This window comes from Hirsutella rhossiliensis (assembly GCF_020360975.1).
Source record: "Hirsutella rhossiliensis strain HR02 chromosome Unknown scaffold00003, whole genome shotgun sequence".
In the NCBI taxonomy this organism is placed as follows: Eukaryota; Fungi; Ascomycota; class Sordariomycetes; order Hypocreales; family Ophiocordycipitaceae; genus Hirsutella; species Hirsutella rhossiliensis.
The window spans coordinates 2,253,269-2,275,360 of record NW_025408669.1 but is presented as its reverse complement, the minus strand read 5'-3'; the positions used below and the strand labels follow the sequence as shown (position 1 = coordinate 2,275,360).

The window sequence follows — 22,092 nt, the reverse complement described above, 5'->3', positions numbered from 1 at the left end:
GAATGAGTGAGTGTGAATTAGGCCGTCTCTGTTGTTGACGGCGAGCGTGTTGGAGGAGAGAGGTGAGAGGGGGGGGGGGGAGAGAGACAGGGAGAGAGTGAGAGAGATAGAGAGCAAGGAGGTGGTGGTGGAATTTTGCAGGGCAGGCCAACAAAGGCTCACTCTCCGTCGCGCCCCTCCCCTGATGGGCCTAGTCAATTACTCGGTACCGCGTTCTCGTTTGCACAGTCGGGTGTTGCAGCACGCAGTGCCGGGGGACAAGGCCACAAGGCTTGGACGAGGAAACAAGATCAAGTCAGTGGCGATTCAAGGATAATGCAAGGCCAGGCGGAGCCGGCGCGGGGGAAAAGGAAGAGGGCAAAGAGGGCGGCGAGCAAGTGACGCGAGACTGGGGCAGCCGCCGGAATTGGCCTTGTTATTGGGGAGGCTTTTAGTGGGCCGCCGGGAGAGTGACATGGAGCCGCTGGGAAATGACCAGCAGAGATACCTGGCCGTCGTGGCCAAGGGCCGGCGAGTGTCAAGTCACGCGAGGTAGTGGGTGGGCAGGCCGGGCATCCAAAGTCGGGTCCGAGGTACCGCGCCGATGATTGACTTGCCGCGATACGAGACGAACGTGGCCCACGTGCTATTTTCAGGCGTGTCGAGCCTTGGCCGAGTCGACCAAGACGGCGGCGCTCGGCTGGCGGCGGTGTCTTGGGGACGACGGTATTACGGGCAACGTACAGTACAGGAATGAGAGAGGGCGAGTTGGGCGACATGTTTTGGCCCCTTGCTCATGATCCGTGCAGTCCAGTACGTGTGTATGTACTGTAGTCCAGTAGTATGTATAGTAGGTAGTCCAGTACTGTAGGTAGTATGTAGCAGCAGTAAAGCCGCCTCGGCAACTGCCTAAAAGAAACCAATTGGGTGGTACAGTGCAGTACAAGCGCGGGCGGTGCGGGCAGTCAGTGGAGGGTGGTGTTGAGCTTCTCGACGCTGCTCCCGTCCCATCCGCCCCTACAAATCCGTCCGTCCTTTGCAGCCGCCACCAGTGAGTGGGGGTGGGGGTAACCCAGCCGGGCGAGTCAACCCGCGGTGCGAATAACGGGCTTGTATTATATCCAGTATCCATCCAGGCGAGGCAGCACCCATTAACTGGCCACCCATTAACCGCCATGGCTAAACCCATTAACTTACCTGGTATTAGATACCTGCCTAGGTAGGTACCTAGGTACCTCGCGAACAGTGTAAAAGGCCCACGCGCTTCGTACACGCGCTTCGTACACCTCTGACGTCGTCCAGGTACCCGATTAAGCTTATCGCCGCCATTGCCACATGAAACGGTACATGGAGCTTCTGCCTGGTGTACTTGGCGGTGAGCGTTTTAGTCAGCCCAAGGCAAAAGGGGGCTTGCCTCTCAGCGAGTGCATTGGGCGGGCACCAGCCAAGGCGCAGCCACTGGCGCAGACGCAGGTCCCGGCGGCTGCTGGCTGCATGGATGACGAGAACGACCAGCCCGAGGCAAGAGGCGCAGCGCTGCTCCTTTTCTCCCCACCACCACCCGAAATGCGCCCCCCTTTCTTTAATTACCGACTTCCTTGCTTGCCGCGAGTTCCGCTTTTATGCGAGTATTTGAGCCATGCGCCTGGCAATTAAGGTACAGTAGGCATTTCTCTTCCTTCTGGAAGCTTGTTGGAGGGGGAGCGGGGAAAGGGGGGGGAGAGGAAAGGATCCAAAAGAGGCATCTCGAGTGCGCCCGCCCCTTTTCCCTATCCCCTCTGACCACCGTCACCCGAGAGTCTTGTCTCAGCCTTCAAAACGCCAAAGAGACGAAAAAGAAACTCTGCCTACCTATCCGTATTTGCGAGCAACTATTAGAAACGGTCCCTGAACCGGCAACTCGTAGCGCACGCGCGCGTCTCATCCGCCGCCACCACCGCCCGCAACGACCGTCGCCACCGCCCCTTGTTCTTTCAGCTGCCAGACTCCCTCGCTGTCGGTCACCGTCCTGCTCAAAATACTCAAATAGTACTGCACGGGAGTGCCGCGCTCGTTACGCAGCAGAGTGCCGTCTTTCGGCTTTCGTTGGAAAAGCCTCCGGCTTGGCCAAGGGGGAAACTTGGAAATCAAAATCCACGAGGACTCCCGTTTCGTATCCCCTTCCTTTGCCGACCTCGTCCGCCATCAACTCTCGAGCAATGCCTGGCAATGAAGCACGCCCCATACCATGAGCAGCGCGCATAATCTACATGACAGCTCCGTGCGCACGCTGTAGCATTTCGCCAGACCTTTTCCCCTAGAGCATACATGCATCATCACCACATGGTCAAGTACAACAACATCGTCACCCGCTGACCCCTCACGTCTGCCACAGGTGCTCGCTGAGACCCAGCAGCTTGTCGTCCATCTTCCGCTTGGCAGCAGACGCGATGCCCCGCTCCGGGTTCGCCAGCTGCTCGCTGTAATAGAGCTCAATCAGCGCCTTGAGCTCCTCGTACGTGAAGCTCTCGCCCTGCGCCTCCTCGCTCGCTGCATTCTTCTCCTTTTCCGCCCGCGCCTTGTCCACAATAGCGTCCGGGCCCTGGTCAAAGAGGGCAAAGTAGTCGGCTGCCCGTGCGAGGTCCACTCCTTCCTCGATGTTCTTGAGGTTCTGTTGTAGCACGAGCACGTTGAGCTGCATCCGGCCGCAGCCCTTGGCGTTCATGGGCGATGCCATCCACGCGTTGCTTACCAGGTAGCGGTTGATGAGCATCCCCAGGCCCGTCCGGATAAAGGCCACCTCGCGGTCGCGGAGGAAGCGCACAATCGTCTCGTCAAAGAGCACCAGCTCCAGGTTGAGACTCAGGATTGGCGGGTCCGGCTCCCTGACCTCCTGGTCAAGCAGGTACGGCGCCAGCTCCGGCGAGAGCGCGTTGCGCAGCGAGTGCACGATGCGGCAACGGACCTCCATGTGCAGCGTCAGTAGCGCCGTGCTAGCTAGCTCCTCGTATGATGTCACGATGTTGTCAAACGTTCTGGTGTTCACCGTTAGCTGCCCGCCTTGTGCTTCATCCGCGCCAGCGCCCAGGGCAACCTACTGGACCGACTCCTGCGTCAGCGGCAGTTGCACCGGGCCCTGCTCCGATGTGGCCTTGTTAGGGTCATTCATCAGCGTCCATCGTCGGTTCGTCTGCCGCGGGAGCGTCTGTCGTGACGAGTCCGTCTCGTGGACCGTGATGTGCCTCAGGCTCGAGATCTTGGCCGCCAGCCACTTCATGCTCGTGTACAGGAGGCACAGGGACGAAATCGTCTCCCGGTCCTGGATGACGTCGTTCATCTCCAGCGTCGTGTCATTTGTCTGCTCAATTAGTAGATGCACCTCCTTTTCCTGCAGCTCCCGATCCACACCCTCTGATGTCCACAGCTTCTTCATCGTCTCTTGCATTTCGCCCGCCTGCGCAGTAAAGCGGGCCGACGCCCTGAGCTTGCTCGAGTCTGTGCCTTGTTCCTGAGTTTTGATCACTAGTGATCTGTACCAGCTGAAGCAGCGGTCGTAGTATCGCATCATCTGGTTCACAATGAGCGAGCTCAGGGCCTGGTCCGGCGGTATCGTGCCGAGCATTCGGCAAAACGCCGTGACCACTTGGAAAAAGGCCGTGGTGCCTTTGAACACGGGTCGCGGCGCCGACTGGCTCCAAGACGAGTCCTGCGAAAAAGAGTCTGCCTCGCCAAATACCGAGTCGCTTAGCTTCCCGAGGGTCTCGTCCAGCTGCGGCTGGAATACGTTGACCAGGAAATTATCAAGGAACGTCGTCAGCGTGCTGGTCGCCAGATCGGAGCCGGGAGGCACGATGCCCCTCAGCCTTTGAAGAAAAACCAGCGTGGGCGGTAGCAAGAGACTCATGTTGAAGACACTCGGCTGCACCAGAGACTTGTATGAACCCATGGTCTGTCGATTGGCCCCGAGCCCGACCCCAGTATCTCGTCGCGAGGCATTGGCGTCGACCGCGACTCGACTCTTCTTGGGGTCGGCGGTGGCTTTGCGCGAGTTGCTCATGAGTCCCGGCACGGTTGCCTGGATGATGCCTTCGAGGGCGTCGTATTCCGTCGTCGTCTCGACCGACTTGGCATCCGTCTCGGCAAACTTGAACAGGTGCTCCCGCATGGCATCCTTCTTTCCATTGAGGGTAGCCCCCGGGGTCGGCGAGTCGAACTGGTAGACGTCTGCATCGGTCGTGACGTAATTGTGCAAGAGAGCCCGGATCTCGTTTTGGTACAAATTCCACACCTCTTTGAAGCTGCCCAGCAGCAAGCTGTTGTTACCCGCACCCTCGCGTCGGATGAGGGCCTTGATGGACTCGTGAAACACTCGATGGCCCTCGCCAATGGCCTCAAACTTGCCATAGAGTGTCCATAAAAGATCGTAGATGACGTCGGCCCTCAGCTGCGTCTCCCGGGTTCCGTACAAGAGCAGGCTTTCCGTCTTGCCTGCGGCTCCACGGAGCGAGCTTGGATGCCGCTGATCCACATCGTTGATGGTCTCGTTGACGACGCCAAACAGCTCGACCGGAAGCCGCTGCTTCAGCATCTCGACAGCATTCTGCAGCCTGCCCAGCTTGTTTAGCGCCTCGACCAGCAGTCCAACATAGTAAAAAGTGTCGGCCTCTGGGTTCTTCATGGGGTCTTCGGCGACGGCCTTGTTGACGTCGATGGATTCCAGGACGGCATGAAAAGGCAGGATGGCGTTGGCATCTCCGTAGCCGTCGGCGTATGCGCCCTGGCTCTTGGCCAGGCTCTGCCACCTCTCTTGGCAATACGGGGATTTGAGGTATAGATGCTCGTGGAGCTCCTCCACTAGTATGTCCATCAATGCGGTTTCCTGGTTGGCCAGATAGCTCCTCAGGTCGCTTAGGGCTCCGATATCGTCGAGCTCCGGCCGGCGCAGTTTCCTCAGTGCACTATGCAGCATGTCGACGGCTGTCAGGAAGCGCTTCTCCGAGATGCGCGCCTCGAGCTGGTCGGGCACAGAGCGTAGGTCGTCGAGCTCGTTGAGAGTCTGCAGCAGCTCGTCGTAGCTCTGCGACGTCTGGGAGAGCTTCTTCAGTCCCGGGTCCGTGGTGCAAAGGCTCGACTTTGCGCCGTCGAGCGAGTCCTTGAGAGCACGGACACGCTTTTGGGACGCCTCGATGCTGCCCTGAATCTTGTGGAAGGTGCCGATGGAGCTGTTGAAGCCCTGGTGGTGTTCGTGGACGATGTTCTTGAGCGAGTCCTGTAGGTAGGCGTGCGTCTGCTGAAACTTGCGGTACTCGTGTGCTCGGCCGACGGAGCTCGAGTCGAGCAGCTGCAAGGCAAGCTGGACAGGCACACAGTCGGCCTCGCACATGGACGGCCACTCGGCGCGAATGTGCCCCAGCACCTGGCCGATCTGTCTCTCGGCGCTCGTCTCCTGCACGCGCGGCCGCGAGGGCATGTTCCGGACGACAGGCGGGGGGCCGCGGGCGGCGGCGGGCGGGCGCGAGCCATATCTGTCGCTTGTGTAGCCTTCGCCGTAGGCATACGGGTCGTATTCTTCCTCTGCCCTCCCTGGGCCCATGTTCCCATAGCCGTTGCCATTGCGCGTCGGAGGGCCGTAGCGGTTCGACATGTTGGGGGGCGTGCGCGACATGGCGGTGAGAGAGGATTGCGTCAGGGACTCTTGGGGTCTCGGGCGGGCATCTTCGCTGGCGAGGGACTGCGACAGGCCGTCAGGTCTGCTGCTGGCGCTGTCGATTGGCGCTGATGAGGTTGCTGGATGATGTTTGGAAAGGTATCTGCCTGGCCGACTATTACACTACAGTACGTACAACTACGTGTGCACAGACCAGCCAGCCTCCGTGACTAATACTAAGTTGAGTGACTCCCCCACATCGTCGCTTCACTGCCCATGATTCCCCTCAACATCAGCTTCACGGACATTTATGTATTAAGAGCAGCGTCGTATGCTCGCTATTGCCATTGCATAAGAGTGCTCCGAACTCCTCCGAACCCTTCAAGTCCGATCACGCCCTAATCTGGACGGCAATGACCGTGTCCGGACTCCCACCTCTAGACTCGTCGCTGCCACTGCCTTGATGCTGCCTCTCTTCCGCATCGCCCAGTCTCTGGCAATTCATAGCACGCATCGGCTGCCTCCATGCCTCCCGTCCGGACGTTTCCGCTACCCGCTGCCCGGCCGGCTCCGAGGCAGATGCCGCTGTCTCCTGTCGAGGGTTTCCTGACGCCTCTTCTGATACCGGTATTGTTGTCTCGGCCGTTGTCGCCGCTGCTTTTTGACTGCTGTCGACCACCACTCGCTTCAACAAGGCCGTCGTCTGTGCAACAGGCGCTGCTAGTCTGCTTTCGGCGGCGAGGATGGCCTTGGCAAGCCGTCTGACGCCCACAGCAATGACTTGTGGTCTCTCCCATGCAAGCAGGCCAGGCCTTCCGGTGACACGGTTGCATGCCACTACCCGATACTGTCGATGGCCCCAGGCCGGGCATGCGTATGAGTTTGGTATCGGCCTGGGTAAGGGGACCGGCAATGGCGGATCGCCCCCTGCTCGCCCTTCGTCGCCCGAGAAGACGGTGAATGCGGCGTTTGGTCTCTGTCCCGCTCTTCCCTCCTGCGTTTCCTCGCCGGATGCGCATTCTGCCCACAGTCTCATCGTCCCCTCGGGGCCGGGCAACCAGGTTAACTCGGTCATCTTGATGATCTCTGCTGGCGGCAAACCTCGGTTAGGGCCGGACATGCGGAGGACCATGAGGAAGAAGAGCAAAAGGCCAAGCGGCGAGTCGCAGAGGGCATAGGCTAGAGTGTTTGGCTCGTATGCGCCGTCGCTTCCGAATCCCAGCAAAGCGTGGGAGGAAGCCCGCGCCCCCCTGGGTACCCAAGTGTCGGGACGCCCCAACGCGTCCAGATCTTCGCGAGAGTAGCCAAGCATAGGAGTCCGGAGGATGCTTGCTGCTTTCCACTTGGCCCATGCGACAGGTGAGTCCCGTATCCTCGGCGGGCTGAGCGGCGGGGACACCAAGTGAACCCCTAAGCAAGAGTCGGGATAGTGAAGCGCCAGATGGTTCACAACTTTCCAGTCAACCGGGGCCAGGACGCCTGGCGATGATCCCGAGTTGGTTACCAGGAAATGCTCGTAGCCAAGCCTTTTCATCAAGACGTCCAGCATGTGAGCGACTGTCGGGATCGCGGGCACCTTGTCGGGCAACGCATCGCTGAAGCCCAAGCCTGGCAACGACGGCAAGACGAGGTGAAACGGCTGGCCGGGTGCGTCGTCGCCCGGCTCGGTGAATAGCCCGATGAGGTGCGCCATGGACAGGTTGGTGAAGGGGAAAGGGGGTATGAGCAGTAGAGGAACCGCATGGGTGTGACGAGACGGAGCGTGGACAAAGTGCAGTCGGACCGGAGTCTCCAGGGCGGCCGTCTGGATGGCGGTCCGGAACTGGGGCACCCGGGCATTGAACTCTTGTTCCTGCTCCCGCCAAGAGAATTGCTCGAGCCTCGAATATCGCTTGTTAGATTTGTGACGGATGGCCCAGCTAGACTGGCCGCGAGGCAGCGGAAGCAGAGCATTTACCAAAAGTCTACCAGCGGCTCGACCGTCGGCTGCGGCTCCCACCACCCATTGGACCTGGGCTCCGGAATCTGATGCGGCAGCCGTGTAAGCTCCAGCTTCCGCCTCGTCAGTTCCAGATACTTGCTCGACACCTGCCCATGGATCGCAAACACGCATCCCGTCAGTAACAGGGGGCGGGACGGGCGCACACACACGGTCGACGTACACGGATCTTGTACGGCTTGACCTCGTCGCTCATCGCCGCCGAGGCTGGCTCCTGAGTGTGGGCCATTCCGAGTAACGCGGCGCCAGGTCATATAGCTTACGACAAAGCCTCGAAGTGGGCAGGGTGAGCCGCAGGCCCCTGTCGACAACGACGACCCTCAAGGTACTGTACTCAAGAGAGACAGGCAGTGAGACAGTGGGTGAACATTACCCCCCAAAGAAGGAGAAAGACCTCAACGAGAGGTTGCTGAGGAACGAGAGATTTATCAGCGGGATCCCGTGCATAGGCACGGCAAGCGGTATGTATTTCTTTTTTTTTTGCCCCGGGCGTACCTGGTAAACACGGCCCTTTCCTTTTGATTGAAAGATTAATTGATGCTTGCTGTCCTCGTACCACCAGCCCTGGCCCGGCCTCATCGGACGCCGTTACAAGCTTGTTATCCCTGTTCCAGGCGGCGCACCAACCGCGGCAGCCATCGCGTCTGGTGTGGCTGGTGGCGTTATAGAGCAGCCCCATGCATCGCATGGCTTGTCTTTGGGGTCTGAAACAGTGGCGGTGCGGATGGATGCCTCTCCTCCGAGATGTGGTGGCACCCAACCGTTCGAGGCCACGCCGTCCGGCTCAAATCAGGGCAGATGCAGATGGGCGCATTAGCTTTTCATCGAGCACCTCATGCCATTGGCTGAGGCCATGATTAGGCTACCTGACCCAGCTTCGCGAGCCAGAGCCTGCCCCGAGCAAATGGTCCAAGTAAATCTTTGCCGATTTGCTCCAATGGCCCCCATTCTCAACGGCCGCGTGACTCCAGTGTCCACGTCAACTCGTCGCCACGTAAGCTTGTTCAACGACTCCAACCTGATGTTCACGTCCTCCGCCTGGCTCTGCCGGTGTCGCCTTCGGCTCCCACCCTCGGTTCAGGACAGTGTCGTTTTGCTTACCAGCCGCCCCCTTCAAGTCATAAAATGGCCACAGCCAGAGCTCTGTCATCGTGCCATTTCGCCTCCTTCTGCCCAGATTCAAGTTTAGCGTCTTGAAGCGCGACGGCTTGGTCGAGGCCAAATTCCCGGTGCGCTCCGGGGTGACGGGCGTGTAGTTCTATCATTGCCCGATTTACACCATCGCCTCTTTGCGTCTTCTCGCGAATCTCCGTCATGCTCTCAAGTTCCGGGCCGTGACAAAGAGCTGCTGCCGGTGTGCGCCGGGCCCCCGCGAAGATTTATCTGACCGATTCGTGACACTATGTTGCTGCCGACGGCATCGACTGCCCCTCGCGGAGACGTCAACGTGGGCCCCTCTGGAGCAGTCTCCTGGACACGGAACAGCTTGATGAAGGTGCCGTTCCAGATGCCCATGGTGCCTTTGGCGATCTGCATCTCGCTCGTGAAGACCACGCCCCATAAAAGTGACTCATACCAAGCCAAAGCTGGCTGAGACCACTCGAAAGAGTGTACTCGAGGAGGCGAAGGCTCGATCCCGATGAAGTCAAGTTCCTGGACCTCGCGAATTGCATCAGCTGGCGCAGCCTCTCTGCTGGTGGACTGCTGCGGTACGAGACTCGAGACCTGTCGAATGACCGTCAGGATAGTGTGCAAGGGCAACTCTGGAAGCCAGCTATCGATCCATTGGGCTGTGGCCTCAAACACGCCCCCCTGAGTCTGGCCTGATGCAGACTGTGCTCCTAGGCTCGTGGTGCTGTTTTGTCGAGAGAAGGATCGCGCGCCCGCCGGCATTTTGCCCCGAGCTTTCTCAGACATGCCACGGAGCTGGATTGGGACTGCATCGTCCACGTTGGCGGCAGACGACGCTTGGGACTGATTCTCGCTCGCGGTTGAAGGGGCCGGGGTCGGCTGCAAATCCTCATCACTGTCGTCCTCGTCATCGTCGCCAATGGCAAAAGTCCCATCTTCGGGAACCTCTTCCAGCGTCGGTGTGCGAGACGGTGCAGGAGGCGGACTTCTCGCGCTGTCGAGCGAGCTCCTCACCGATCCCGAGTCGAATGAGTCTCCGAGGTTACCCACATCCTTCCTTCTTCTGTTCCTCCTCTCTATCTCTTCCTGGCCACTCTCTAGGGTAAAAGTTCGCAAAGCCTCGATTCGCTTCTTGTTTTTGACAATGGCCAGTATCAGCTCTGGGTTTTCGCGGTACTTGTGTTCGACGGTGCCATTAATTGACTCGAGAAGTGAATGGAGTAGCGTGTGGTTGGTCTCGTTGGCGAGTAGAAACGAGGGCGAGGACATGGACGAGAACAAATGCATGAGTTGGGCGCTGGCTGCAGTGCTCAGCCCTTCAACATGTGGGGCAATGTTGTTTATCACCGCTAGGAGCGCGGGATAGACTGCTGCAAAACTTCCTTGGCTCGTCGTGATTAAGCTGTAGATGGAATGGATAAGAAAGTCGGCGTAGGTTCCTTTGAACCCGTTGATCCTGATGCATCCAGGAAGGCTCTCCTGTCCCTCGAACCGCTTGTTGAGATTATGGCCAAAGTTTGTTTCCACGCTCAGAGTTTGCAAGAGAAACGCACACATGCGCACAACTCCCTGTTTTGCCGGCTCGTTCTTGTACTCAAGCGCGTAGAACAGCGTCAGGACGACGAAATCGTGGGCTCGATCGGTGTCGATGATGAAGGACCGGAACCTCTTATTGCACTGTGTCATCTCCCAGAACAGCATCAGCATCTCCGGTGCAAAGCTCCCAGACGACTGGGAGCCAGGCAGGTAGGATGTCTTTTCTTGGAGCGGCTGGCTGAGAATCCGGCTCATTCCATCAACTATAAATTGGAAGTCTTGAGGGCGGTGCAGCCGACCGAGAAAGTGCCGATAAAAGTTCTTCTGAGCGGATGCATGTTCGGGGATTGGATATACCAGCAGAATAAGCATCAACTGTAAGGAATATGTGACCAAGACCTGCTTCGCATCTTTGAAGACCAACGTGTTGTACGGAACTCGCCAACTCGCCGGGTTGTACTTGAGCGTCTGTCATGGTGAGTGTCAGTCTCAATCTCTTCGCGGGGATATTGTATGAGCATACCGTATTCAGCAAAGAGCACAGGACTGAGAGCACAACCTGCTTGTCTTGGTATGTGCAAAGATGGGTCAAAGTACGCACCCCTCTCTGGGGGAGCATGGCCGGGGTAATGTACATGCTCTGACCGGTCAGGGCCAGGAGCAGGCGAAGTATCTCACACCTGTTGCTCTCGTACTCCTTAGTTGTGGCTACAGCGGCGTTACATCCGACGCCGCTCTGCCATATGGCGTAGGTGACCTTGGCATGGCCGTGAGGTTGGCGTGAAATGGTCAGATCTGAGAAGAAAAGCAGATCAATCAAGGTGTCGATGAGCTCCTCTGCCAAGGGTTTGACATCTTCGAACTCGTCTGACTCGCTCAATGCATCTTGCTTGTCGCCCTGGGCTTCATCAAATAGAACCTCGTTGGCTATGACAGCTCGGCGAGTTTTCCTCCGGCGGGACCCCCAAAAGAAGCGTTCTTCCCAGGAACTCAAGCTATCGCTCTCATATAGGTAGGGAAGGATCCGGGTGAGGATCCTGATGCAGTTCAGGGCGTCTCTCTCTGGGGCCAGCTCGGGATCGGGAAACGACGGGTGGTGGCGGAGGATGAACAGGCGCGACGTCAACGCAAGCACAAGGGTTTCGATGTTCTCCAACGCCTGATCACGGGTGCGGCGTATGTCGGAGGGCGAGAACAGGCTAAAGACATCTTCTGAGGATTCCGGGAGTTCCCAGAACTTGAAGCCGCGTCAGCAAACGGCCAGGTAGCGAGGGGGCCGGGTTCACCAACCGAGGTCCAGTAGGTGTCGTCGGCGGGGATGTGGCGCTCCTCTGACAACCTGAAGATGCCCTGCTTGAAGACAATCTTGGAGTCGCTGGCGCCCATGTCTGCAGCAGAGTGAGGCTCTCCGGCCTGCAAGACGATGCTGGTCGGTGGTAATATGTCCCAGTCTGGCAGTCGTACAGTTGCTGAGCAGCGTAATCCCCCAGGCCAATCACGTGCAGGCTAGCACATGCGGTCCACTCCGAAGAACTCCCGCGGCCACTATCGATAGAGAGGGAGCCTTCTCACTTTTTCCTTGTTACTGCAGCTTTGCCGGAAAGGCTGCTTCTCAAGCAACACAAATGAAACAACCGAGATGATTCGCTCGCGAAGTCTCTCCGGTCGACTGGTCGGCCCTTGGGCTTTTCCAGGGGCTTGGAATTGTGTTGCGAACCATACCCGGAGGCAACTTTCCCAATCGCCCTACAGGAACTCGAGTCCCCAGAGTGCCATCTCGGCCGAGGAATCATTCGGCGAGGCTGCGGAACGGCGCAGAGTCGACAAGAAGAACAAACGGGCAAAGAACGTCGCAGACGGTTCAAACCAGCTCGATGACACGAATTCGCACTCCTCAGATGCGGCCAAGGCCTGGACCGACTTCTTCAAGCGGCAGGACTCGGTTGAAGGGCCCAACGACAGCCAAGCATCATGGAAGAGCATCATTTCGGGTCAAGCTGAAAAGCTGACGGTACCGCAGAGGTCCACGAATCCGACCGGCGACGCGGAAATCGATGTCGCCAAATCTACATCAACGAAGCGCGCGCGCTCAAGGCCGCATGCCACGCCTAAATCCTCGCTCGAAGAAGGGGTCCTTGCTGCCAAGTCTAGGAAAAGAGACAGCTCCAAAAAACAAAAAGGTGTCGACTCAAAAGGAGGCTCTTCCAACAAGGTGGCTTCTTCGAAAAAGAAATCCGGCGCAACGCCCGAGCAGGTGGAAGGGAAACGCTTGGTCGTCAAAGTGGTTCGGCCTCGATGTCTGCATCTCCAGCCCGTGGAGGAAGACAGCCGAAAAGAGGTTCCCACCTTGAGTCACAGCCTAGAGCGCGTCCTCTTCAATCAGGGAGTCTACCAAATGCAGGACGAGCGCAGCGGTGTCTTCAACTTTGACCCCTATCTCGCATCGATTATGCCCATCAAAGAGTTCGACTTTAACGCCCTCAAGGATTACATTACGTCCTCGAAGGATGTCAAGCTACGACAGCTTTGCGCCCAGCACAAAATGAAATACTGCGGCTCGACTTCTAGCATGACATCAATACTGTCCCATTTCCACTTTCTTCTTTCCGCCTGGAGGCAGATCTACATTGGCAACTTGTCGCAGTCGCTGAAACCCGACTCCCTGAACTTCACCCTCATCAGCCGGGCGCCGGCCGCTGCCTATGCACGGCTCGACGACGGTGTGTACGCCATCGATGCAGACAAGCAATACGACACGGAGAATGTCCTCAGCATGCTTGGAAAGTCCATGGAGAAGCTTCTCACTTTACCCAAGGAGGAGTTTGAAAAGTACCGAAAGACCAAGTCCCACCAAATCCCCGAGGAGGAGAGAAATGCAGACGAGTCGTACCATTACACAACCCTGGGCGACTTCTTGATGCGCTCGCAGCTCGACGCACAGGACTCGCGACTGCCCGGGACCGGAATGTTTGACCTCAAGACAAGGGCTGTTGTTTCCATCCGAATGGATGTCCAGGGCTACGAGAAGGGTGTTGGCTACGAGATCCGCAGGCGCTTTGGCCAGTGGGAGTCGTTTGAGCGCGAGTACTACGACATGATTCGATCAGCCTTTCTCAAATATTCGCTGCAGGTTCGAATGGGGCGCATGGATGGAATTTTCGTTGCCTTCCACAACACACAGCGCATCTTCGGTTTCCAGTACATCAGCTTGCCAGAGATGGACCAAGCTATCCACGGCACAAACGACCTGAGAGTTGGGGACCAGGAATTCAAGTGCAGCATCGCGCTACTGAATGATTTGATGGATCGTGCGACGGCGCGCTTCCCAGGGCGAACGCTACGGCTTCACGTCGAGACCCGTCCAACCAAAGTCCCATTAACATACTTCTTCGTCGAGCCAGTTACGGAAGAAGAAATGGAGAGAAACCAGGCAGCAAGCAAGCCGTTGGCGGACAAGCTGGAACAGGAGATACGCCAAAGCTTGGAGGACAGCGAAGTTGAGCGGACGCAAGACGAGGCGGTTGCCCATTCCGAGCAGCAGCAGCAGCTTGAAGAGACAGATGGGCCTACGGATGGTGCAGCTGCCGACGATCCTCAGAGCGACGCTGCGTGGAAGGAGTTGATGAGGAAGGTCGAGGAGACGGTTGAGAACGAATCCCTGGGCATTGTGTCAGTGAGAGATGCCATCCAAGGTGCATTGGAACAAAGTGGCCTCCTCCGGGGTCTGACCGAGCTGGAAAGCGACAAATGCCTAGACGAAATGGTTGCGGTCCTGACTGCACACCTACTTGAGGGCAAAGAATCCCAAGATTTGATGGCGGAAGAGGACGAAGACAGCGCTCGACCCGATGACTCGGATTCGGTTTCTGCCAAGGATGAGCCGAAGCCGGACGGCGCCTCACTGACTGATCTGATTATAAGGGTGACCAAGACAGTGGACGAGGAGAGGCAGAGCTTGAAAACCTTTCAACGCGTGTTTGTTGATCTGGCTACTCAATCGAGGAAGCCGGAAACCGCACAAGAAGATGAGGCAGGCAAGATGGGCCGTGACACTGATGGAGTCGTGGAGGAGCAGGATTCTGCCAGTGCCGAAAGGGGGGCTGCCATGGCCGACACCGCCGAGGAGCATACCGATGCTATCAAGGCCGGTGAGCGCGCCGATGCTAGCAAGGTCGAAGAAGCTGCAGCCAAGGCCGACATTGAGCACGATACTAAAAAGCAGCCCGATATATTGGGCATGTACGTCACCATCCGCAGCAAGGTCAACGGCGACTTTGTGGAGCGTCCTGAGCAGCCGGGCCGGCAATTCGACTGGACCGTTCAATACGCCATCACTGAGCTGCCCGTAAAGCGAGCGCAAAAAATCTATGCCGAGATGAAGAAGCGGCGACGGAAAGCTTTTGAGAGTGATCCTGAAACAAAGGAAGCCGACTGGCACCGGATGTTCGGGGGAAGCTTGCCTGACAGAACCAAGCGGGGTGTGGACTACAGGAGAAGGAGGACGCAACAGGAAGCCGGCAACCCCATTTATGTTGCGTGGAACAGGAACCCATTGGCTCCAGAAACCCCCCTCACAACGGACTCGGGCCCGAGCGAATGAAGGTGCCGCGGCCTCTGCTAATTTATGAAGCACCTATCGTTGGGGGTGAGCAACTTTTGTTGTGGAGAATTCACTTCATTCACATGTAGCGCTACGCGCTGCAGCATGCACGAGACGAAGCAGCAGGCTCGTCGTTGAGCCTTTAAAGCACTTCAAGCTTAGGGTTGAGATGTTCAGATATCTTCTGGCTAGCCCCCGGCAAACAGCCGACGGCCGCAATCACGCATAGGGCCGTGCTAGCAACCGTTGGCCACATCTACGGCCACATTGAGGCTGGGCACGCATACATGAAGCGGGCACGAGTTTTGAAACATGCCATGACGGACAAGTTGGACAGAAGGCTTGGCGAACAGCCGCCGCGATTTGGACGACAAGAAACTCATGTAACTGTACTGTAGGTTTTGTAAGATTGAGATAGTCTTGGCGGTAAACGGAAGCCGTGAACGGGGGGCTGCTAAATCCTGCGAGGCCGGGCATGCGGCGCCGAAGGCCCGGCGTGGGCCCCGCAGCATCCATCTCATCCATGTACAGCGGCAGGCGATACGAACACGAACTGTTACTTGGAGATGAACACGTAAGAGGAATCCTAATTAATGGACTCCGACTTGCGGCACTGCTGCTGCTGCCTCCTGTCAGATCCGATGTGCACGGGTCACGGGAAGGGTCACGTGTCGGATCTTACAGCACTGTGGCTCGGCTGAGAAGTGGGACCACGGGTTCGGCGCAAGTGTGGGTCTCCGGCATAGATGTGGGTCTCGCTCCGAGAGACGGACTTTGCGGACTCGAGACTTACATCTCGAACGCCTCTCTGGACGTGCATTCTGCAGCAGCGACAAAAAAAAATTGGCCGAGCTCTTGAGCCTCATCCGGCGTGGGATCCAGACCATCGTGTCGGGGCCTCGAAGTGCCCAGCCCTCAGACGCCAGTCAAGTTGTCATCGACGACAGGAATAAGCAAGCGGTTCGTTCAAGACCTCCGCCCATATGCAGTCTCGGCAAAAGTGCTGGCCGAATGAGACCGGGAGGAGATGGGGAGTCAAGGATGCGTAGCTTGCTGGAAATGAAATTACCGTGACTTGGACTCTCTGTCGACCCGGTTGATGTCTCCAATTCCGATTATGTCCCAAGTCACATCTCAACCAAGCGTATTCGTATACCAGCTACATCACATGGCCATACCGACAAGGTTCCAAATTGCCGAGCCTAATATATGAGTGGAGCGTGTTTTGAGTATAATCTAGACTCGTGCTAGGCTGACAAGAGCTTCCTGCCGCCGTTTCACATCTGGAGCCGTCTCGGCTACATCTCGTTCTACTCAGCCAGCACATACCGAGGCGTAGGTCTACGGCTTGGGTGGCGAGCCATTACCATCATCCATGACCCGGTCATTGCGCTCCACATAGTGTCCTGCCATCTTTTTCTGCTCCTTGAGCCCATACTGCCGTGGTCATCAGCTTGCTCCGGTCCGGCAGGCGGATGCGAGGCTCAAACTGTGGCAGCCGGACATAAGGTAGGGTAACACCGCTAACGCGAGAGGATAAAAAAAAGACATGACGGCGATGGCTGAGACGTTTTTTTTTTCTGTTCTGGCGAAACGCGAGGCGCGAGCGCATGTCGGCGATGATGCCGTGGTTGACGGCCCTGGCCGCTTCCCCAATAGGAAACCAGACGCCGAATGTCGCGGCTCGCGGGCCCGCATAACGGCATGGACGAGCAGCCCGTAGCCGACCAAGCTGACTGCCGGCGGGCCGGACGGCCGGCAGCTTCCCGGACTCGGCCCAACGTCCGACCCCACGGCTTGGAGGCAAGATAGCTCAGTATACATATAGAGACGTCGGGCCCCTCTGGTGGCTGTATGCTCGAGCCATCTTTGGTATTCAAGACGTTGTGTCTTTCACTCATCAACACAGTCCATATCTTTGTTTTCCTGAGCTGAGTCCCTCGGCAACAATCAACTCTACGGGAACCCGTCAAGGCGTCAACCACCTCCAAGCAGCTGCCCAGCATGTCCGACGCAGTTCCCGAGGTCCAGAAGCGGCGCCTGATCCGCCAGAGCATTGCCCACTACGGCAACGAAAAACTGCAGCGAGGAGGAAATATACCGCTGGGGCACCGAAGAGCATACCGTCCACGCGGCGCGCATCCACGCCAAGCACGGCGTCGAGGGCTACGCGGTTGTAAGTAGTTGACTACTGCAAGACGGACCCCGATCCTGTCAATAAAGTAGACCCGGCTGCTGACGAGAAACGCGCTTCCCCGAGCAGTATGTCGCCGATGGCAAGGTGGTTAACGTTACGGCCGAAGGTAAGCCTGACTTCTTGGGCCGGGAAAAGATGAGCGCAGTCCCGTAATCCAGACGCTGCTCGGTGGCAGAGGCTGGGAACAGACTACGGATCCAACACGTACATGTATCCATATTCGCTCTTAGTTTCTCGATAGTTTTGAGTTCCATAGTTGAATGTTTGCATATAACCTGGTACCGTTGCGGACTGGGGTCGAGCCTCGTTATACGCGGCCAGACTCCAACATAAAGTGACGCATGTCGGTCCCGTTTGCCTGCCTGCCGACCAACAGCACCGGCGAACATCCGTCGCCGCAGTCTTGTCGCAGGCCATGGAATTGTCGCCTCTGGACGTTGAGAGGCGCTTCCAGAATACGGATAGAACAGCTTCTCACGGGGCATGTTTCCACATGCGCGCAAGGGTAAACGTACGCTTTTACGTCTATCCAACCTACATATATGGCTTTGACCTAATGGCTGCTCCGCGCACTTTACCGCTCTCAAGGACGGCTCAGCAACACAGCCAAGTGGCCAGACATTGCAATAATAAATAAATACATATTTTTGGCATATTGTTATGTATTGTTAGGAGTGTGGCTATATTGATATGTATTGTTAAGCTTATCAATAATTATTAATATAACATTGAATGCTCATCTCCGTCTCCGTTGGCGCCGCCCACATCCATGATCTCGTCATCAACCGCAACGTACAGTTTGCGAATCAAATCGTTCCTCACCCAATTACCCAAGCATTGCAGCTTTTCAGTCCTGTCCGCGGAAAGTCGAGCTCGATCCCAAGAAAGTGTCCGCCTTGTGCAAGAGAACACCCGCTCCGGCTCGTCCGACATCGCTGGGACGCTGAGTATGTCAAGGGCCATCTGATGCAAGCGTGGATACTCGGCTCTCTGCTCCTCACGACACCACCATTCAAGCGGATTGGCAGTCAGCATATGTCTCGGAGGAGCATTGATGAATTCTCAAACTCGTCTTCATCGCCAGGTTCATCCAGGACACTCATTGACTGCCTTATGCGCTCGTAAGAAGCGACCTCTCGCGCTTCACAACTGGGTCGCACGGTTCTCTCCGACGAAATCGGTCTGTCCTTATACTTCGCCCATTGCCGCTGCGCTGCAGCAATGGCTGTCTGCCGCCACTCTGGTGCCCAATGACGGTCGAGATACCTCCGCCGTTTTTCTGGATGGAGCAGAAGTGCCGTGGCATACACGGGGTTTTTGTCGGTTTCTTCGTAATACTTTGAAAGAACCCACCAGCCCATGTGAACCGAGCTTACCATGTGGGCGTTTTCGGCATACTTGACCTGCATCGAAGTTGAGCTCTTCTTCAGCCCGAAGGCAATACTTGCAGAGTCTGCGACTGACCTTTGCGTCTTCGAATTGCACGAAGAGTATGTCCATGTTCTCTAGCACCTGATCTATTGAAGCCCAGGCCATTTGCTGCTCCATGGTGGCCTGGTGAAACGGCTGCAAGAACTCGTGTGTCATCTTCAATACTTGCCAGTCATCATGAGTCAGGATGTCGTCCTCAAGCTCTCGATGATACTGATTGACGAAGACCGACAATGGGCCTTCCTGGTTGATGGCGGCATCAAGCAGCTTGAACCACGAGTTCCAGCGCGTGATGTTGTCGATACCGAGGGCTTTCCCCGCAATGTCGTCCCATGCGTCGTTGTGAATTGTAGAGTTGCGAATGAACACAGCAATGTTGTGAAGTTTTCCCATTGGACCGATACTCCGCCAACCGGCAATGTCATTTCTTTTCCTGCGCTGGGCGTGAGTTCTTGGCGTAGATTCTGAATGGAGGTGGTCATGCAAGGCGTCTGCAACAGTAGTTTGATTCAGTTCATCGTCCGCCTGTTCAACGGCGGCCTGAAGTGCACTTTCGCTGGTCGCAAAGAGAAAGGGAAAGGTTAATGATGTGGCCAGCGCACCGCGTTCGAGAGGATATTGGATCAAAGGTCAGCCCATGCTCTTGCGATAAATCGGCAGAAAGTTGACGGAGGCAAGTGTCATTTTTAGCATCATTGTCCCCGGTGAAATAGCCGAGTTTTTGTGTTATGCCGTATCTCCGGATGATCTTCAGTAGGTGCGGCGTCATCGCTGCGCCCGCGTGCGACCGTCGCAGGTTTGGCAATCCCAGCAATGCCTTGCGAGGCTTGTATGCCTCGTCGACCCATTGCGCATGAACAGCGATGTATGCCTTGCGTTGAGGAGAAGACCATACATCCATTGCGATATGCACAAGACTCCGAGCGCCTTCGAGCCACCGACAGACGGATTGTTGATGCGTGTCGTAGGCCCTATCTAGATCCGAAGCGACCGTGTTGCTAGAGTCGACGAGGAACTCCTCGACTGCGGGGTTGATCGCGGTCAAAGTGCCTGATACTCTGGCCACGTCGCGCAGCTCAGTGGCAGATGCCTATTCGCGGAAAGTAGCATCTGTGCCTCTCGGAAAGCATCGACATTGATCACGCTCCGCAAAATATTGACCTCGCTCTCTTGAGTCAGCCTCAGCTGCTTTTCGCTTGTTCTCGCGAAGGCATTCTCGATGGCTACTTGACGCTTGCATCGAGCATTCGTGTCTTCTCTGACTTGTACGTGATGAACCTTTCGAGATGATAGCGGGCGTTGCCAGAAATGTGGGTTGACCACGATGGATTGCGACAACGTTTGCAGTAGTGGAGTAAATTGCCACCTGCCGTGCGTGGCTCATCGCCTCGAGCCTGTCGAAAGTGATGCCAAGTCGACGTCGCTCTCAACTTCCTCCTCTTGACTGCTGCCGGAGGGGAATGCTCCGATTCTGAAGGTATACTGGCAGATTGCGAGACACTATCGGAAGGCAAAATTGATGACGAAGGGTTCGATGCGATGTCAACTTCCGGCACACGGGATACGTAGTCTTCCATTGCCAAAGCTGAGATATCGAGGGGGCGTGCACTTCGATCACCAAAATGGAGGGCATGGAGAATCTTGAACGAAAGAATGCTCCCATTCTGTGCCGAGCCCTTTCCTCAGCGCTACGGCTGACGTGTGGAAAGTAAGTACGCCTAAAACAGGCATTCAAGTCAAAATAGGGGCATATTAGCAATACATATTGATAGGGGACTTCCATATTGTTATCGATATTGATAAGCTTAACAATAAATATGCCCATACTTATCAATATATATTGATTACTGCAATGTCTGCAAGTGGCGAAGGCTTGGCGTAGTAGCCCCTGTCAGTGACTGCCCGAAGCCATCCCGTAACTCTTCGCCCTGACGCTCGACTAATAAAGAAGCGGAGTGGCAGAAGCATGCCGTTGTGACGGCGACCTCGAAAAGGCACACCGACGCACGCATCGCACACGAGGCACACATCACACACAGAGTGAACGCACCATGGGTCGTTGGCTTCGACAAGGCCATGACATTACTACTGCTACCGACCGGTTCCTCCTGGGCAGCAAACCCGCGCAGAAAAGGGCAAACAGCGAGACGAAAGCTCACACGCCCACGAGCCCCGGTGCTTTAAGCCCGCCGACTCATATTGGTGACCACCGGTGGCTCAGCCATGCCGGGAAATACATACTCACCGCGCTTGATGTTCCACTTATCATATTGTTATATTGGGGGGTGACGACTTAGCCGAGGCCGCCGCCGAGGCTTTTGAGGCCGCCTTTGAGGCCGCCGCCGACGCTATTGCCGACGCTTCTGAGGCCGCCGCCGAGGCCGCCGACCAGGTCGCCGAGCAGGCCGCCGAGCAGGCTGCTAAGCAGGCCGTTCTCGGTGGCCTCCGGGGTGGCCCGGCGGGCAGGACCGGCGGGTGCAGCGGGGGCCGGGGCGGCGAGGGCGCTGCCGGCGAGGGAGGCGATAATGGCCCAGGCGACCTTCATGTTGGCTTGTTCTGGTGTGTGGGTGGCAAAGACGGCAGACGGTGGGAGTGGCTCTCCGAGGAAAGCGACGGAAGTTATTGAAGTGTTCAAGTGACAATAGTTTGCTGCTGGCCTGGTGTTGGACAGCGGACCCGAGCTGGCATTTTATACCTCTCAACAGGGTGCCCTTGCGTGCGAGGAACCCTCGAGATGCCCAGCGACAAGAAGGCGCCGCGCGCGACGAAACAAACATGAACGCTCGGCTGCGACAGCATGGCGCGAGAGGGCGGGAATGCTGGCCATATGCCCTCGCCTGCCACGGGAAGACGAGAGAAGGGGGTTCAGGTTGTCTGTCTTATATCTCTATTCAAAACGAGGCGCCCGAGTGTTCAATACAAGAGAGTGTGCTAGCGAGCAGCCCGATATGCGGCAGTGCTCATTGCCGGTCGTCGAAGCAGTCGGACAACTTACGGCTCCAAGTCCTCCCTCCACAGCGCAACATGGCAAGACAGTTTGCTAGCGGGCGGTGCGGCATGCGGCAGTGGCCGTTGCCGGCCGAAGACTCGCATCGACCTTACAGGGGGGGCCACGACCGATACATGGGTGCCCATGTTTTGGCCGCCGGACTGGGCCTCGTCCGTCACTCAATATAATGCGAATCCGGCCTAGAGTGAGGACGGGGATGAGGCGTTTCGCTCGTGGTGCTGCGATCGAGGAGTTGCAAGCCCCAGCTGAAGGATCACCTGCCACTCGGTCTACATCTGCAAGTTCCCCTAGCCCCTAATTGCATTAATATCAAGGGGTTTATTACCAATACATAGAACATTTTCGCCCCCCGGATGTATGTGGCCTTCACGGATCGTGACCGACGGCCATTGCTGCAGCCGAGACAATCCTGCCGTTGTGTAGCAACGCCCGGGTGTAGACTTCTAGCGTCTGGATCATCAACCTATAATGCATGCTTGCCGAGGGTTTTGCCAGCTTCCCGGAGCAGGACGGCGCTAATACGGGAGGATCATGATGTTTGCTGTCGCTGGCTGGAGAAGACTGGGGCGATAACGGCTCCGGT

General features: G+C 57.0%; 4 protein-coding genes across 4 annotated transcripts; 1 reads left to right on the top strand and 3 right to left on the bottom strand.

Annotated features, from left to right (window-relative positions):
* Positions 1-2,338: 2,338 nt before the first annotated feature.
* On the bottom strand, positions 2,339-7,833 carry HRG_03204 (sec8 exocyst complex component specific domain-containing protein; the record flags this gene model as incomplete). Its single annotated transcript, XM_044861675.1, has 6 exons — positions 2,339-2,993; positions 3,057-3,907; positions 3,965-5,689; positions 6,231-7,485; positions 7,563-7,693; positions 7,768-7,833. 6 exons carry the CDS (start codon positions 7,831-7,833, stop codon positions 2,339-2,341), a joined length of 4,683 nt encoding a protein of 1,560 aa, XP_044722701.1.
* Positions 7,834-8,924: 1,091 nt separating this feature from the next.
* HRG_03203 (high-temperature-induced dauer-formation protein) lies at positions 8,925-11,657 on the bottom strand (the record flags this gene model as incomplete). Its single annotated transcript, XM_044861674.1, has 5 exons — positions 8,925-9,257; positions 9,318-10,505; positions 10,665-10,739; positions 10,795-11,508; positions 11,562-11,657. 5 exons carry the CDS (start codon positions 11,655-11,657, stop codon positions 8,925-8,927), a joined length of 2,406 nt encoding a protein of 801 aa, XP_044722700.1.
* A 253-nt stretch (positions 11,658-11,910) lies between these two features.
* HRG_03202 (mitochondrial protein) lies at positions 11,911-14,871 on the top strand (the record flags this gene model as incomplete). Its single annotated transcript, XM_044861673.1, has 1 exon — positions 11,911-14,871. One exon carries the CDS (start codon positions 11,911-11,913, stop codon positions 14,869-14,871), a length of 2,961 nt encoding a protein of 986 aa, XP_044722699.1.
* Positions 14,872-20,792: 5,921 nt separating this feature from the next.
* Positions 20,793-21,044, bottom strand: HRG_03201 (uncharacterized protein; the record flags this gene model as incomplete). Its single annotated transcript, XM_044861672.1, has 1 exon — positions 20,793-21,044. One exon carries the CDS (start codon positions 21,042-21,044, stop codon positions 20,793-20,795), a length of 252 nt encoding a protein of 83 aa, XP_044722698.1.
* Between the last annotated feature and the right edge of the window lie 1,048 nt (positions 21,045-22,092).